Raw genomic sequence first — 16,825 nt, 5'->3', positions numbered from 1 at the left:
CACCTCCCAGAGAACTGGCAGAGGTCCCATCTCGTCGGAGCAGCAGTTCTCAGGGCTGTCCCACCTGGTGCCCCTTATTGATGATAGACGTTGTCTAATGCGTCCTTTGTTTCCTGTACTCAAAGGAGATGTGTGGACTGCGCAGCCTACCTATATGTATCACTTCAAAATTAGTAAGACGCCAGCACTTCATAAAGGAGACACAAAGGGAAGAAAATAAAATGATACATTTTAGTATTGTAAAGGCTTGGGTACACCCGCCCCGGAAGATCTGATGAAGTTGTCGGGTGTTGGCAGGAGTGTAGAGTCACCGCGATGGCCACACCTAGCATTTGTAGCTCAGGTGCTGTGAACCATGTGGCTAGTGGTGCCTTTAGTTCCTGAAATGGTGACTGACTCCCAGTCAAGGGCCCATAAAACAAAGAACAGGCTTTCTTTGATTTTCACCATAGTTGGGTTCCCAGCAATTTCAGGATATGTTGAAACCCTGCAAGACATACTCCAGGGATGCAAGAGAGTTGCTCACTGAGGGGACTGTTGTCCTTCCGGCAGCACGTCCAGCATCCCTGATCCCACCATTATGCCACCTGCATTTGCCCCATTGATGCCCACCGTGCTGCCTAGGCCTGGTACTCCCCAAGACTCCCGCCTAGACTAGAGATTAGGGAGGGAAGAAACTGGCAGGGTCCGCATTGCCAGGCCGTGAGGGTCTCTCTCAGTCCTGGTGCGGCGGAGCTGTTAGAAGGTTTTAAGGAGAGATGAAACAGATTTGCACTGGAGATAGATGGCGTTGGCTACACCGTGGCGGGCAGGTTGGAAGGGCTAGGACAGAAGTAAGATGCCCAGTGAGGAGACCGGCAGGAACTCCTGTGTACTGATGGCCCCTGGACAAGGGCACCTTTGAGGGCGGAGGCAAAAGGCTGCACTGGAGAGCTCCTCGGGAGGTGGAACTGGCAGGATGTGGGGGCTGGTGGGGAAGGAGGGATGCTGGCCCCAGCAGTGGGATGGCCAGGGGTGAGGGAGAGGGAGGAGAGCTGGGTTTGCAAGGCAGGAACATGTGGGCCTGGCACTGAGGAGAGCGCAGTGTGGGCCACAGCCTCAGCCTCAAGGAAGCTGCCAGAGGGCATGGACCTGGCCTGACCCCCTCAACGCTTGGGGCAGACACTGTGTCTGCCACTTCCTTCCCAGCCAGAGCCCCTCTCTCTCTGCCAAGGTCCCCTCCCCAGACCAGGACGCGGCTGGGCTTTAGGGGCGAGGTGAGCTCTCGGTTGGGCCTGGGGAGCTATGAGCTGGCACCTGCCTTGGCCTCACCAGGTGTGACAGCCGCGCCTGCAGCGGTGGTGGCCAGAGCCCTGGGCCGATGTGCCAGGGACTGCAGGTGCGGGGCTCGGTAGCCGCCCCGCTGAATCCCGCCAGAAGCCTCATGGCGCTGTTCTCCCTGCTCTGCGGTTGACAGATCTTGAATGCTTTTGCCTAAGGTCACATAGCGCCTAAGTGACGGAGTCGAAACTGAATGCAGGGTGGTGGCGCCAAAGCCCCCATTCCTGATCCCGATATGATCGTGCTGCACAGTGTTAGAGAACGTCCTGTGTGCCTTAGTGTCCTGGGTTGTCAGAATCACTAATTACTACCCAGACTGGCTGCCTCAGTGCGTGAGGCCAGCGCATACGTGTTAAAAGCCCAATGTAACAGGCATAAGGCAGGACCGAGTGACAGAAGAGCAGCAAAGACTCCTGCAATCCTGTGGGCACCAGGCCTTGCCAGGACTGCAGAGATGCCAGGAATATGAAGTCCAGAGCTGGCCCTCTGTGTGTGTGTTCATTTTAATGGATGCTACCGCTGCTTTGTCTTTCTTTTTTTTTTTTTTTAAGATTTTATTTATTTATTTGACAGAGACACAGTGAGAGAGGGAACACAAACAGGGGGAGTGGGAGAGAAGAAGCAGGCTCCCCCGAGCAGGGAGCCTGATGCGGGGCTCAATCCCAGGACCCTGGGATCATGACCCGAGCCTAAGGCAGACGTTTACCGACTGAGCCACCCATGCGCCCCATCGCTGCTTTTTCTTAGTGGAGGCCCAGATAGGTGAACCAACAGTGAGTGCTAGAAATGAGAGGTTAGGGGATCACCTGGTCAGAGGAATTTAGGGCAGGCTGCCTGGAAGAGGAGTTCTTACAACACAGGACTTTCCCCATTATCTTAGACACAGGAATCTCTGGGGTGTGGGTGTGTCATCTACGTTTTCCTAGCCATGTGACTGCCTGGAATGGTTTGTCCCATGTGTATTCTCCCCGCCACACCTGTGGGGGTAACTGTGTTCTCCAACCTTCCTGGTCAAGGGAATGAGGCTTTTTCTGCGCAAGAGCTTGGGAGTTCCTCATGTCTTTGGACCAGTGGGTGGTGACGTTTCCTTGGCTCCTTCAGTAAATGTTGAGGGTTAGTTCCATGGTAGGACCTGTGCTAGACTCCGTGAAGCCATGGTGACCAAGAGAAAAGAGGTCCCCACGGGCAGCAGCCAGTCTCAGTGACAGAGTTCTGCGAGAGCTGTGAAAGGTGGCCCGTGGAGGGGGGGCTTGGAGCTCTCTGCTTGCCTGTCTCAGCTGAGGCTGAAGCCCTGTGATTCTGCCCTCACACCTTTGTCCCAGGGAAACAAAGGATGATCAGGTTAGCGAGTACGGTGGGGGTGAGGGTGGGCCTGCAGAAGCACTTTCCAGACAGGGGACAGGGGGCAGGGGGCAGAGGAGCAGGTTCAGTCGAAGCCCGGCAGAGGCAGGTGCCAGGACATGGAGGCCGTGGGCGGTGGAAGTGTCACAGCATTGGAGGGGTTTAAGTGATCTCTCTGCCCCATGTGGGGCTCAGACTCATGACCCCGAGCTCAAGAGTCCGCCAGGCGTCCCCAGATTTGCACTTTAGAAGATGACTTGAGCTGCTGTGGAGAGCAGGGGGAGGGATTGGGGTGCCCCGGGGGCTGCTGTCTTACCTGGTGGACTCTGACTCTGACGCACATGCTGCCTGCTGAGAGAAGCAGAGGCCCTGGCGGCAGATGGAGGAGGTGGTGGGGACGGGCCCGGGCTGCGTGACTGTGGGGTGGGGCTTGGGGGTCGGCTGAGGGTGGGGACCCAGACAGCTCTGAGGTTCCTGGTGTTGGCACCTTGAGAGACGGTGAGACGTTCGCCGACACATGGGCAGCTCTCGAGGAGGCCTGGGCCTTTTGACCTCTGGCGGGAGGGGAGGTGGGGGGGTGCTGTGAGGGATCTGAGAGAATAAGGGCCTCAGAGGCATTTGCATGGCCCTGGATGACGCCTGCGGATGTCCTTCATGGCTGGGGCTTTAATTCAAGCTCTTTTGCTCTGCAAACACTGCCCGAATGCCCGTGCCACAGCAAGCTCTAAGCCAAGGACGTAAAAAAGAAAAGCAGAGCCCTTCCCTCAAAGAGCTGACTGGGTGCAGGGGAGACAGACACGCAGGCTCGCATTTATCTGCTAAAATGTCATGGTAGCGTGGACGTAGGGAAGGAACCTAGGTGTGGGCTTCCCAGAGGAGGCGGCTCTTGAGCTGAGACTCCTGTGACAGCCAAGCAGCAGAGGGCCTGCCAGGCAAGAGGTTCTCTTAGGTACTGTCCTTGGTGAGCCCAGTTTCTACAACGAAAAGGCTAGCCCAGCCTTCTGTGAGGAGAGGACAGATTGTGACAGCCAGGGAGGCCTCGGGCTCTGGCTGAGGCCCTGGATGCCCTTGGGCTCCTCTTGACTCTACTTGGCTCTTCAGGAGGCTGGCTGGGCCCACTTACCTCATCACCTTTGTCACCACTACTTACTGAGTGTTCCTTCTTGGATCTCTGAAGACTCACGTCAGCCCTTGGGCACAGCAAGCACCTCTCTATACCACGCTGCTCAGATACACAGCCACACTGTGGTGGTGGCCCTGCGTAGGCCATGCAGGATTGTTCCTCTCATCCCAAGATCCACATGGCCATCTCCTAGTGGTAAAGGCAGGTGTGGTCAATCTGGGAGGCCCCTAAAGGGAGAGAAGACGGTAAAGGAGAAGAGTTGGCTGGGGGGTGGATCACCTCAGGTGGGCTGTTAACTTTTAGGGAAGTGGCAAACACAAGCCTCCTCTCCACTGTCTTCCCAGGTGTGGCTTCCAGCCATGAAGGCCAAGGGGTTGGAGATTTCAGGTACCTTCACCCGCCAGGTGGGCTCCATCTCCATGGACCTGCAGCTGACCAACAAGGCCCTACAGGTCATGACTGACTTTGCCATCCAGTTTAATCGCAACAGGTGAGAGCTCCCAAGGCCAGTGTGACGAGAGCCCTTGCTGGTGACCGCAGGCAGGGGCTGAGAGCTCTGGGGGGTCTGGTGCCTCACAACTGCATCTCAGGCCAAAACTCTCTAGAGCAATGATTTTTTTCCCTTCCCCATGACCTCTTTATGTGGACTCCAAAGTACCAGGCAGAGGGGTAGGTTGTCTCCCCTTATTTTCGCCTTCCTCCACTGCTCAAAGAGTGTTTGCTGACAAAAATCCCCAGCTCCAGACTAGGAGCCTGCCTTCGGCAAACACCCCACATGACAGGATGGAGCCTCCTCTCCAGGCCTAAGTTGCTGCCACCTCAGGGCCTAGCTCTAAGAGCGCTGACGGGGAGCGGGCCTGCCTCCCAGCCAGCCCCTGTGACACAGGTTTAAACCGTCAGACGGGGCCTCTGGGAGTGGTGCTGCTCCGGGCTCCTCACCCCACTAGGTCCCCTGCTCTGGAAGTCCTGGGGAAGGTTTCCTCTCTGGTACCGTTGGGGTCTTCATGGACCAGGCCAGCTAGGCCAGGGCTCTCTGGGGGACCCAAGCAGCCTCTCCTGATGATTCTTCTTCCTGAGCGGCTCTAGTGATGAGCAAACTGAGCCTCTAAGAAGTTGACTGAAGGGGCTGCTTCCTCAGGGAGAGCCCGCAGGCCGGTGGGTCCTGACCCTCTGTCAGCTCTGCTACTTACCATCAGATGGCCCTAGAGTTCATAGAAGCACTCCAGGTTCCAAGGGGAAGTCTCGACGATTACTCACAACAGACTTAGAGCGTGCTGACAACGCCCTGGGTGTCAGGCCCTGTGCCGAGGACTTTAGAAGTATTATCTTACTTTGAGCTACTTGACAGCCCAGTGAGGTCAATGCCATTTTTCCCTTTTCAGTAGATAATGACACCTGGGCTCAGAGAGGACCAATGCCTTGCCCAGGATCACACAGCAGGCTCTGGGGATCTTCCAGGAAAGCCTGAAGAGTGGGCCACCACAGAGGCCTGGGGTTCCCCACATCGTCTCCCACCATGTCCCAGGCAGGTCTGAGTCCCATCGTGGGCAGAGTGCAGGCCAGGTCAGGCAGCTCAAGCTCTGGATCTCAGCAGTGCTACTCATCCCATAGGGTCTGAGCACAGGCCTGCCCCTCCAAGTTTCCATGTCTTGGAAGATGAGAGAATGTATACCTCTCTCTGTTTTTATGAGGGTAGGAGTTGGTATAATATCAAATGCCCAACCTGGGCACAGTGAGCTGTCGCTTTATGGTCCTGTGTGTCATGCTTCTGGGGATCCTCCCCTCCTGATTTACCTACGTGTTACTTTACTAAGAAGTAGGGCTTTCCTGAATCTCTGGCCAGTTCTAGCCCAGACAGTAAAACCTGGTGTCTCGCTTGGGTTGGTCACATCCTTCTTGGAAGATGGGGATTGGTAGCAGAAACTTGGGCATTCAGAGTCTTCAGTTAGAAGCAGCTAATAGTTCAGGCCCCTGATATTAGCTGGAGCTTCTCAAGTGCAGGACAGAGCAAGGCCATGCTCACCTGGGCCTGCTCGGTGCGTAGCCCAGAAGAGAAAGTGGAGCCGAGATAGCCTTAGGCCTACAGCTGGCCCAGGGCTCATTCCTCCTGTCCACACAGCCACTGAGAGTGGGGGTCAGGAACTTGTCCATCTATCCTGGGCCTAGAGCTCAGGTGACGCCAGCTTACTGGAGAGGCTTCTTGCCAACTGCTGCCCTAGCTCTGGAGCCTGAGGAGCCCACCCATCCCACGTCAGCACCTGCTCCCCCTGCCATTCCCGCGGGGGCTTCTCTCTCCCCAGCTTCGGCCTGGCCCCTGCTGCCCCCCTCCAGGTGCACGCACCACTCAGCCCCAACCAGACTGTGGAGATATCCCTGCCTCTCAACACGGTGGGCTCGGTCATGAAGATGGAGCCTCTGAACAACCTCCAGGTGTGTTCCAGGCAGGGCTAAGCACCCCACTCCTTAGCTGCCCACCTACCACAGGGGAGGAGCCTGCTGGAGGGGTCCGGGGCCTGGCCTTTGTTGGCAAAGGGGTGTGTCTTTGGAGCTGTGCTCTTCGCCAGAGATCTGGCAGGGGAGACCTGATCCGAGGGGACGGAGGGGCGTGGTTACCAGGGAAGGTGTGTGAGGGAACCTGCTCAGGTGGAGGCACAGGGAGCAGGCCCTTCCTGGGGCTTCACAGGTGGTATCAAGCATCAGGGACCGATTGGGTGGCCTTGTTCCTAGGTGGCCGTGAAGAACAACATTGACGTCTTCTACTTCAGCACTTTGTACCCACTGCACATCCTCTTTGTGGAGGACGGGAAGATGGGTGAGTCCTGAGGGTGCCCCGAGAGTCCCTGGAATGTAACGATTGGCTTGGTCCCACAGTGGAGTCTGTGAGTCGCTGGCCCCTCTGCGCAGCCTGAGGCAAGGGTCAGGGTCACACCTCCATCAAGGACCGCTGGGTGTTGTGTGGCCAGCTCTGTCCCGCAGTGGGGGCCATGCCATGCGGGAGCTGTGTCACTCCTGAATTCTGCTCTGCCCGCCCCTCCGCCTTGCCCATAGTCCTTAGACAGTCCTCCCACGGCCTCCCGAGCTGGGGAGCCCAGACCATGTCACACTCGATGTCCATCTCCTGTGTGCTGCTTGGAACCCCTAAGAAGACTCATCCCCATGCCAGGAGGGCTGCCAGCTCAGAGCTGAGCAAAGGACTTTGCCCACGTCACCTCTCGGTCACCACAGAAGCCCTGTGACACAGGCTGTGATTAACGAGCAGGCTGCTTGGGCCAGAGCAGGTGGGAGTGCATATGTGGGTACTGGGAAGGAAGATTTAAGGCCTGAGGCGGGGAGGAGGAAGCCCAGGATCTTTTGGGAGCAGCCCTGGTGGCCGCTTTCACAGAGCTGAACGTTTGTTCAGGGAAGCAGGAGGGGGCCATGGCAGAGCTAGTGCCTGTCTTCGGCTTCAAGTTGGCACCCCCAAAAGACCCATTTCTTGCTGGATGTTATTGAGTGGGGCCCCAGGTTCATCAGGGTCCTGTCTTCTACACTGGCCCCCCGCAGACCGGCAGATGTTCCTGGCCACGTGGAAGGACATTCCCAATGAAAATGAAGCCCAGTTCCAGATCAGAGACTGCCCCCTCAATGCGGGTAGGACTCTCCAGCCCTCCCCCGCCTTCCCACCCCGCCCACACTGCCCCTCACCTGTACCCCCGGCCCTCTCCCACCGCTGACTGGGGGCCCTTCTCACTCTCAGAGGCTGTGAGCAGCAGGCTACAGAGCAGCAACATCTTCACGGTCGCCAAGAGGAACGTGGAGGGCCAGGACATGCTCTACCAGTCCCTGAAGCTGACCAACGGCATCTGGGTGCTGGCGGAGCTGCGTATCCAGCCGGGCAACCCCAGCTTCACGGTGAGGGTCCCCGCTCCTGCCCTGCCAGCCCTGGCGTGTCTACCTCCATGTTCCGGGCAGCCTCTCCTTCCCTGTCTCCTTCCCGGACCAGGGGTCAGTCTGATGGGGTGCGCTCTAGCCCAGTTGAACCTGACATGAATGAGCATCAGAATTCTGACCCTCGCTTCCAACTCAGTCCCATCAGGTTACCCAGATAAGACACCAAACTGTCACCAAACAGTGAGCTGGACTAGAAAATTCTATACAGTTGGGCCCCGTGAGGTGGCCCAGATGGCCCAGGGCCCACCTGACTGGGAAATGGCACTGCTGGGCCCAGGCCCTGGCCCTCCTCCTGCTCTTCCCTTGCCCGAGGGCCTGCCTGGGAGGGCGCTGCCGGCGAGCACCGTGTCCTTCCCGGCCTTTGTGTCAGACCGCAGTCAGGACATGGCTTCCACGGAGTGCGTGGTTGTCCTGGCGGCCGTGCTGCTGTTCAGGCCCCAGAGAGCGCCGGGCTTTGCTTCTCCCCCTGCACCCTGGTCTCTGGCAGGCGTGGCCCTCCAGACGCTGCTCCCCGGGCCCTGCTGGCGGCGCTGGCTCTGAGGTGGGGAGGGGGCTGCGGCAGCGGCTTCGGCGGTGGTAACTTCCATCTCCCTGTGTTTGGTTGCTGCATGCCCACCTTCCCTGCTGGTGCCCGTGGTGCAGGACCTGGAGGTTAGCAGATTGCTCTTCTCTTCCTCTTTCCCCTCCACCCTCCCCAGCCACATTTGCACAGCCCATCTCCTGGCCTGGCTCCAGTGCACCCTGCCTCTCCTAGCCCCGCCTCCCCCTGCCGCTCCCCAAAGCCGGGCAGCCATGCGTGCAGGCCGCAGGCACGGAGCACCCCAGAGCTTCCCAACCAGGTGAACCCGATTGAGGAGCTGGTACTCCCACTTCACAGCACGCACAGCACACACAGAGCCCTTCAGAGGAGATCGGGGCCCCGCAGGGCCACCACTGCCGGCTTCCGGAGCGCCATGCACTCCTCCCCTTCCTCATTGCCCCCTGGGGCAGCAGTGATTTTGGCAGAAGTGCTGGTGGCACTTGCTTCTCCTCTGCCCGCTCTTCGGCTCCCGCTGCGGCAACACCGCGTGTGCCGGAACCCAGGAAGACTCCCCAATGCCCCGCCCCCATCTCTCCAAGCAGAGGCCTGCGCCCTCTCAGCCCCCATACCTCCTCGGAGACCCCAGGCCTTCCCAGGGGGGAAGGGGCCCCAGCAGCTCTGTGGGCCGGGGACCGGGCCCTCCCCGCCGGCCACCAGCTCATGATTCACACTGCGAGGCCCGCGGGGGCTGGGCTGACGGCAGGTGTGTGGGCTGCGAGTATATTTGGTCCGCACCCAGCTGGCCGTGGCAGCCACCCCCTCCGCTTTACTACACAGCTGTCCCAGCCGCGCCACCAGCAGGCCACATGTGCGCACCACACTCTTCCATCTGGCTCTCGCTCTCTCCTCCCTCCCTGGGTTCCTTCCCAGCCCCAGAGAGGAGCCCGGGGAATTTTGAGCCCTCTCCATCCCCTGACCTCTCTCCGCCTGCAGCTGTCCCTGAAATGTCGAGCGCCAGAGGTGTCCCAACACGTGTACCAGGCCTACGAGACCATCCTCAAGAACTGAGGCCCCATCCAGTGCCCACCCCAGCCTTCTGCCAGCCCCAGCAAGGAGTCCCTGGGAGTGGCAGCACCTCCTTTCTGGAGAGGCTGAGCAAGGCTCCTGGCCACCATGGAGTTCTGGTCCTGACTGCCGGGCCCGCGTGGGTCCTCAGGGCAGGGCAGCATTCCTCCTGAAGTGAAATCTCAGTGTACCCCTGTGCTCGGGGACTCCCCTCTTCCGTTGCTGCTGACAGGGTCAGGTGAGGAGGGGACCAAAGGAAATAGAGCCAGAGAGGCCACAGAAGCTGATCAGGCAGACCCAGGGTTCTTCTCTTCCTTTTCCCGACCAATGCCTGAAGGGCGACTGTGTGGCTCCCTCCTCGGGCTCCTGGCTTCTCATGAAGCCCCCTGCCCCTCAGTCTCTCTTGGGTCAGCGTTAGAGGGCCTCCCCATGCCCGCTCTTGGGCCAGGCTGTCCTGGTGTGTGGAGTCCCTTGGTGTGCCAGGAGAGCCCCTCTGTCGGGTCTGGGGCTCCTGGGGCCTACACCCCTACCCTCCCTCTCTGCATCCACCCAGGCTGGGCCCCTGTGGTTGTGCCAGTCGGGCCTCAGCCTCCTGAGCACTGACCCATACAGGCAAGATGGGCAGAAACGTCCAAAGCCCCGGCCTAGGCTTCTGCTCCCCGGCAGTTGCACACACCCACTTGCCCCACTCCTTCTCTTGCCCCTGAAGACGGTGACTGCCTACAATATAGTCCTTGGCGTCCCCTGGGTTCCTGGAGCAGAGGCAGGACTGAGGGATGGGGCACGTGGGTGAGCGGGGTGCTTCCCATCTGGGGTTTCTTTGGGGTTTCTCCTTAGTGTCTGCTGCCCTCCCCCTGGCCTCCCAGATTTCAGTTGTGTCGGACAGAGCATTAGGTTTTCCTGTACTGCTGTTTAATAATAAAGATTCTGCTTTTGGCAATCACGGACACTTTTTTCCCCCTCCACTAAATGTCAGAACTGAAAATTGCCTCCGAGTGGTGGAGGATTGTTTTCTGATCCCTGCAGTAACTGTAATATTCATAGTATACATACATACACATACATATACATATATATGTATACTACAGTATACATAATATACACACACATATATATAATGTATGTTTACTCTTATTTTCAAAAAGAGAAAGTGAATAAAAATGATGACATCAAGCGTGTCCCTGGCCAGTGTGTCAGGTCCTGAGGCTCTTGTGGGTGGGGTCCTGGGTCCAGGATCAAGGGCTCGAGCTGTGTGCTTAGCCCCTCCCCTGGCACTCTGAGGACAGCGCCTTTCCCTCTACCCTGTCCTTAAAAACAGACCTCTGAGGCCTGCTGGTCTCCCAGGCACCGCTCCTGCCCTTGATCGGAACTCCACCCAGCTGTCTCGCCTTTTGATGTTGGCCGAGAGGGCTGACTTCTGTTTTGGTTTTCCTCCGCTCCCTGCCATCACGAAGGCTCCTCGGAGCCGAGGGGAGGTACTCTGGTGGGGGGGTCGTTGCAGGAGAGAGGGAACGGTCGGGTAGGCGGGGCACCAGGCCTGTCTGGGCAGGCTCCTCTCCACCCTGAATCTGCAGCCGGCTGAGTGGGGCTACTAAGCTGGCGCCCACCCAGCTGCCACCAAGGACATCCCCTGTGGCCCAGTGCTGGCGTTGGCCTGGATCCCAGGGGAGGGCAGCCAGACCCTGGGCAGGGCCCTGATGGCAAAGCTGCCTGTGGTTCTCAGTGCCTGGTGGCCCGGGGACCTTCAGCCTGCCTCTAAGGGAGGAGCAGCCTGGGTGCCCTCACCCCATTTCAGCCCAGCCCTTCCCTGCACTGCCCACTCTGACCCACTGCTGCCTTCTAGCGCTGGGGGGCTGGAAGAAGAGCGCATCAGCAGGAGTACCTGGCCCTCCACTGCCCCACCTCTGACCCCCGGAGCTGAAAAGTCTAGAGCCAGCTAAATCCCTTGATGGCACAATCCAGGTTACCTGGAAGTCCAGGGCTCAGAAGACCCTTCACTGATGCAGCTGGAGTACCGCCGGCTGTGGACCAGAGGAGAGGGGTTTGGAGCCCTGGAGGAGACTTCCGCCCTGGCCTGCATTGTCACCTGCTGCTCCTGACTGCTTGGGGGCCTGGCTCCCACCCAAGAGCCCTGTGCGTGCACTGCCAGGGTCACGGCTCCCCACCCCTCTGCCACCGAGGGCGGAGTTGTGCAGGAAAAGCTGTCCGCAGTGGAGTGGTGTTGGGTGAACAGGTCCAGGACCACGTAGCTGGGGGTGAGGAGAAAGTCTGGCCTGCTCGAATGGAGCACCTGGGGTTTGCCCTCGTGTAAAGCTGTGCTCAGGCCTCAGGCCATTGTGGGCAGGACCTGACCATGATTGTGCCTTTCTGCCACTCACAGGGCACCTGGCATGATGGGACCCAGCAGAGTCTTAACACTTGCAGAGAGAGGGGCGCCTGGGTGGCTCAGTCGATTAAAGCATCTGCCTTCGGCTCCGGTTATGATCTCCAGGTCCTGGGATCAAGTCCCAGGTCAGGCTTCCTCCTCAGCAGGGAGTCTGCTTCTCCCTCTCCTTCTGCCCCTCCCCTCTACTCATGCTCTGTCTCTCTCTCTCTCTCAGATAAAGTCTTTTTTTTTTTTTTTAATTTTTAAAATTTGTTTGTCAGAGAGCAGAAGCAGGGGGAACGGCAGAGGGAGAAGCAGGCTCCCTGCTGAGCAGGGAGCCCAATGCCAGGCTCAATCCCAGGACTCTGAAATCATAACCTGAGCCGAAGGCAGACACTTAACAAACTGAGCCACCCAAGCGCCCCTCAAATAAATAAAATCTAAAAAAAAAAAAAAAGGAGAAACCGAGGCAGAGAGCATGCTCACTCCCAGTTCCCCAAGCCTGGGCCTTCCCACATCACTGCATCAGAAAAACAAGCACCCAGGGGCACCATTAAGGCCCAGGCCTTTAGGAGACGTGCTTTAGGGGATAGCCAGTCAGTCCCAACTCTGTGCCCTTCGGCTTCCCTGTTTCCCCCCACCTTACTGAGGACCCATCATGTGCCTCTTCTCTCTCCTCAGGTCACACTGCCTGCTCCTGACGTGCTCGGGCCTGCCCCCTCAGGGCCTGACACCTCTCGGGAGCCTTAGCATCCTGCCGAGGTTCTGAGCCTTCCCAGCCAGGCAGGGAATTCAGCCAGGAGCCTGAGGGGTTCGCTGTGTGCCAGACACTGGGCTAAGGCCTGCAGGGTGACCTCATTTTCTTTTCTTTATCTTCAGCTAGTGGTTTGCTTTTTAAAATTTTTTTTCCTATGGAGAGGGCTAGATTCTGGACCATTGGTAAAGGATAAGCCACACAAAAGATCCCTCCCACCCTTCCTCAGTTCTTAGTTTTTCTCCCTAGAGGCAAACTTTGTTGCTAGATTCGGGGTTTTTTTTCAGGAATATTCTGTATTAGATTAGAAGCAAATCCACAGAGATATTTACCAAACAAATGGCAGCACATTCCAGATACTACCAGCACTCTGCTTTTCTTAACCTATCAGTATAAACAGACCCACCTCAGAATTTCTTGTGTGAACAGGCTGCCATTAGCTGGTGCCTATGGACGGACATTCGGGCTGTTTCCATCTTCTGTGAGTCCAAGCAACAGTGCAGTAAATATCTGCCTACATACGCCCTTGCTCATGGGCAACAGATGTAGCTGTAGGATCTAGCTCCAGAATTGCTAGACCGGAGAGTATAGCATTTTCTGTTTTAAATTGTACTTCTTGTTTTGAGAAGGCAATGTATTCACATGGCTCAAAATCCAAAAGGCAAAAAAAGAAGTGAAAAATCCTACTCCTCATTCCTCTCTGCAAAGGAACCAATGTTACCTTCCAAAGAGACTCAAAGATGTCTAATACGGCTTTTTCCCCTTTTATACACAATGGGTAGCATGGAATACACCCCGATCTGCACCATATTCTATCTTGGAGACTTCTAGATTATCAGCCCATTACAGAGAGCGTCCTCATGCCTTTTTATAATGGCTGTGTGGTTTTCCATCGAATGGAGGTACCATCCCAAACCAGAAGCCCCACAATGCCCATTGAGTTGGTCTTGGGTGTTGCTAGTACGAGTGATACTGCAAAGAATATTCACTTTCATACATGGATAAATTCCTCAGGCACAAGTTGCTGGGTCAAAGGTAGGTGCGCTCATAATTTTGATAGCTCTTGCTAAAAATTCTCCAATTTACATTCCAGCCAGCCAGGAGTGAGATGCCTCCGTTCCCCCATACCGTCACAGACAACCCAGTGTACAGATGTGTGCCAAACTGATGGTGAAGAGTGGTACTTGACTGTGTTTTCTTTTTTTTTTTAAGATTTTATTTATTTGACAGAGATACAGCGAGAGAGGGAACACAAGCAGGGGGTAGTGGGAGAGGGAGAAGCAGGCTTCCCGCTGAGCAGAGAGCCCGATGCGGGGCTCGATCCCAGGACCCTGGGACCATGACTTGAGCCGAAGTCAGACGCTTAATGACAGCCACCCAGGCGCCCCGCTTACTGTGTTTTCAATGTGCCTCCTTTTGTGTGTTTGCAAGCCATTTGCATGTCCTATTCTCTCTCTTTTTTTTTTAAGATTTTATTTATTTGACAGAGAGAGACACAGTGAGAGAGGGAACACAAGCAGGGGGAGTGGGAGAGGGAGAAGCAGGCTTCCCACTGAGCGGGGAGCCCGATGCGGGGCTCGATCCCAGGACCCCTGGAATCGTGACCCGAGCCGAAGGCAGATGCCTAACGACTGAGCCACCCAGGCACCCCCCTATTCTCTTTTTTTAAAAGATTTTATTTATTGATTTATTTGAGAGTGAGCGTGAATGCGCACGCGTGGGGGTTGGGGGCAGAGGGAGAGGGAGAGAGAATCTCAAGCAGACTCTGCACTGAGTGCAGAGCCCGATGTAGGGCTCGATCTCACAACCCTGAGATCATGACCTGAGCTGAGATCAAGAGTCAGATGCTTAACTGACTGAGCCACCCAGGTGCCCCTGCATGTCCTATTCTGTGAGCTGCTTCATATTCATATTTCATATTTTTTGCCCATTTGTATAATTATTGGTCCTCTTCTTATCTGTCATTATTTCTCCCCATTTTGTTACAGTCTTTTACTTTACCATGCCAAAATTGTTTTTGTATGCTATCTTCCTTTAATCTCTTTTATACTTGCCTGATCTGGTGCTTGTCTGATCTTCGTTTGTGCATTTCAATCCTGTTCCATCTGGGCTTTATGTTAGGGACAAGGTAGGGATCCAACTTTCTCTTTTCCCAGATGGTTACCCAGTTGTCTCCACACCATTCACTGAGTAATTCATCTTTTCCCCACAGAGCTGAAATGTCATTTGTAACATGTACTACATTTCCATATGTATATGAGTGCTTTTGTGGACCCTGTTCTGCCACAGAAAATTTTGTCTATTCATTGGCCACTGCATTTTTTAAAAAAAGTATTGTACCTTTATATTTCTATATTTTTAGTGCCCTCTTATTCACCCTCTTTGTCCCAATTGAACTTTAAAACTAGTTTGTCCTTGGGTGCGTGGATGGCTCAGTTGGTTCAGTGACTGCCTTCGGCTCAGGTCATGATCCTGGAGTCGCAGGATGGAGTCCCGCATCAGGCTCCCTGCTCAGTGGGGAGCCTGCTTCTCCTTCTACCTGCTGCTCCCACTGCTCATACTCTCTCTCTCTCTCTGTCAAAATCTTTTTTTAAAAAAAGAATAATATATATTTATAAAATAAGTTATGTAATATATAATTTGTAAACTAAACTCCAGACTTTATTCAGATTTGACTAGTTTACCCACTCATGTCCTCATTCTGTTCCCAGATCCCACATTCCATGTGGTTGTCATGTCTCCTCAGGCTCCTCTAATCTGTGACAGTTTCTCAGACTTTGTTTTTTCATGACCTTGACAATTTCAAGGAGTACTGGTGGGGTATGTTGTAGACTAGCCCTCAATTTCGGTCTGTCTGATGTTTTTCTCGTGGTTAGACAGGGCTGTGGGTTTAAGACCAGAGAGTTGCCCTTCTTTGTTACATCAGATCAGGGGCACACAACATCGGTCTATCACTGTCACATTAGCCTGATCACTTGGCCAAGGTCGTGTTTCCACCTTTCTCCACTGTGGAGTTACTCTCTTCCCCTTCCCCTAGTCTGTTCTTTAGAAGCAAGTCACTAAGTGCAGCCTACACTTGGGAAAGATTGTGGGGGCAGGGAGTAGCTACAGAATGACTTGAAATCCTTCTGTAGGAAAGAATTGGTTTCTTCTCCCATATTTATTTATTAATTCAGTCATTTATATCAGTCTGGACTAATGGATATTTATTTTCCAATTTGGATTTAATCCAAAAGTGCATTATTTATTTTGTTGCATACATTGTTCCGATTTGGCCATTGGGAGCTCTTTCGGGTAGCCTCTGCGTCCCTTTGATGTGGCCCATCCTTTCATTACTTTGCGGCTTCCTTGCTTTCTGGCATTACAAGATGCTCCAGGCTCATCTTGTATTTGTCCTGCCCCGACCCTAGCATCAGCCATTTCTCCGAGGAGCATGGTGCCTTTCATTGGCGAGTGGCCTTAGAAACCAAGATCTAAGTGCTAGGTGTGTTTGTTGCTCCTGGGCTAGCACTTCTAGGACCTCTCAGCAGACAGAGCTAGGAAATATCTGTGTGCACACTTACCCGTGTAGACACACATGTCCCTCCATTGTTTTGTAACTAGTAGCTATTTGCATATAAAAATGAAATTGTTTTATATGTACAAATCTTTTACCCCTCCCACCTTACTAAATTATCTTGTTTTTTTCTCCGTTTTATCTCATCTCCTCCCACAACTGTGTGAAGTCAAGACCATTGTTATCCCATTATGGAGAGGGAAACAGGCTTAGAGAGTTTAAGTAATTTGCGCAGATTACACACTCCTGGGAGGAGACCTCAAACGCAGCCCCACTCTGTGCTGCCTCCTCGTGTCCTGAGGGCCTTCAAGAGGCTGACCACTACACTCAGTGGGTGGCATTATAAGGATGACCAAGGACCCACTATATGCCAAGCATCTGAGAGAGGGGTACCCCCCCATCCAGGGCTCAGGGGAGTCACTGTTGGGACAAGTGGACTTGTGGACAAGTGTTAAAGGTCAGGACAGACCATGATGCAAGGTCGGGGTGGGGCCCGGAGCAAATGCTCCTGGGAGCTGGATGCAGTCCAGGGTGCTCAGCCCCAGGAAAGGGCTGGAATCGGGCCAGGTGGGGAGAAGCTGTGTGAGCACAGGTGGCAGGGAAGGGCGGTGCTCAGCACGCTGGCATCAGGAGGCTGTGGGCTCACGATTCTCCACCCGGTGCCTGCCCTGCCCCTGCCCAGGGCCTCCCAACAGCCTCCCAGCCCACCCCACTTTCTGTGGCTTAACCCTTCAGGGCTCAGCTTAGGTGTGGCATTAGGCCTTTCCTGAGCCCCCAACCTCAGTAGGCTGGTGCCTCCCCTGGGTCGCCTCAGCCCCCAGAGACCCCAGGCCTTTCCATCTGTCTGTGCC

At 55.4% G+C, this 16,825-nt stretch overlaps 1 protein-coding gene and 1 non-coding gene across 7 annotated transcripts in view; both read left to right on the top strand.

The window, feature by feature from the left end:
- Nucleotides 1-10,469, top strand: part of AP1B1 (adaptor related protein complex 1 subunit beta 1) — an 89,669-nt gene extending 79,200 nt beyond the window's left edge. For 4 of the 6 annotated variants that reach the window (XM_032394992.1, XM_032394993.1, XM_032394995.1 and 1 more), the window contains 7 exons: nucleotides 4,129-4,274; nucleotides 6,085-6,214; nucleotides 6,512-6,596; nucleotides 7,328-7,414; nucleotides 7,521-7,675; nucleotides 8,357-8,365; nucleotides 9,228-10,469. In XM_032394992.1, coding sequence (XP_032250883.1) covers nucleotides 4,129-4,274; nucleotides 6,085-6,214; nucleotides 6,512-6,596; nucleotides 7,328-7,414; nucleotides 7,521-7,675; nucleotides 8,357-8,365; nucleotides 9,228-9,302 — 687 coding nt within the window. In that variant the 3' untranslated portion in view covers nucleotides 9,303-10,469. The remainder of the gene's footprint in view (nucleotides 1-4,128; nucleotides 4,275-6,084; nucleotides 6,215-6,511; nucleotides 6,597-7,327; nucleotides 7,415-7,520; nucleotides 7,676-8,356; nucleotides 8,366-9,227) is intronic. The other 2 variants (XM_032394996.1, XM_032394994.1) reach the window with 1 other exon arrangement.
- Nucleotides 4,824-4,920, top strand: LOC116626082. Its single transcript, XR_004298166.1, has one exon. It is a non-coding gene; the product is annotated as a small nucleolar RNA SNORD125 (small nucleolar RNA).
- Nucleotides 10,470-16,825: the final 6,356 nt, after the last annotated feature.

The sequence above is a fragment of the Phoca vitulina genome, unplaced genomic scaffold (assembly GCF_004348235.1).
Source record: "Phoca vitulina isolate PV1807 unplaced genomic scaffold, GSC_HSeal_1.0 scaffold82, whole genome shotgun sequence".
Classification (NCBI taxonomy): Eukaryota; Metazoa; Chordata; class Mammalia; order Carnivora; family Phocidae; genus Phoca; species Phoca vitulina.
This window is presented reverse-complemented; position numbering and strand designations above follow the sequence as displayed.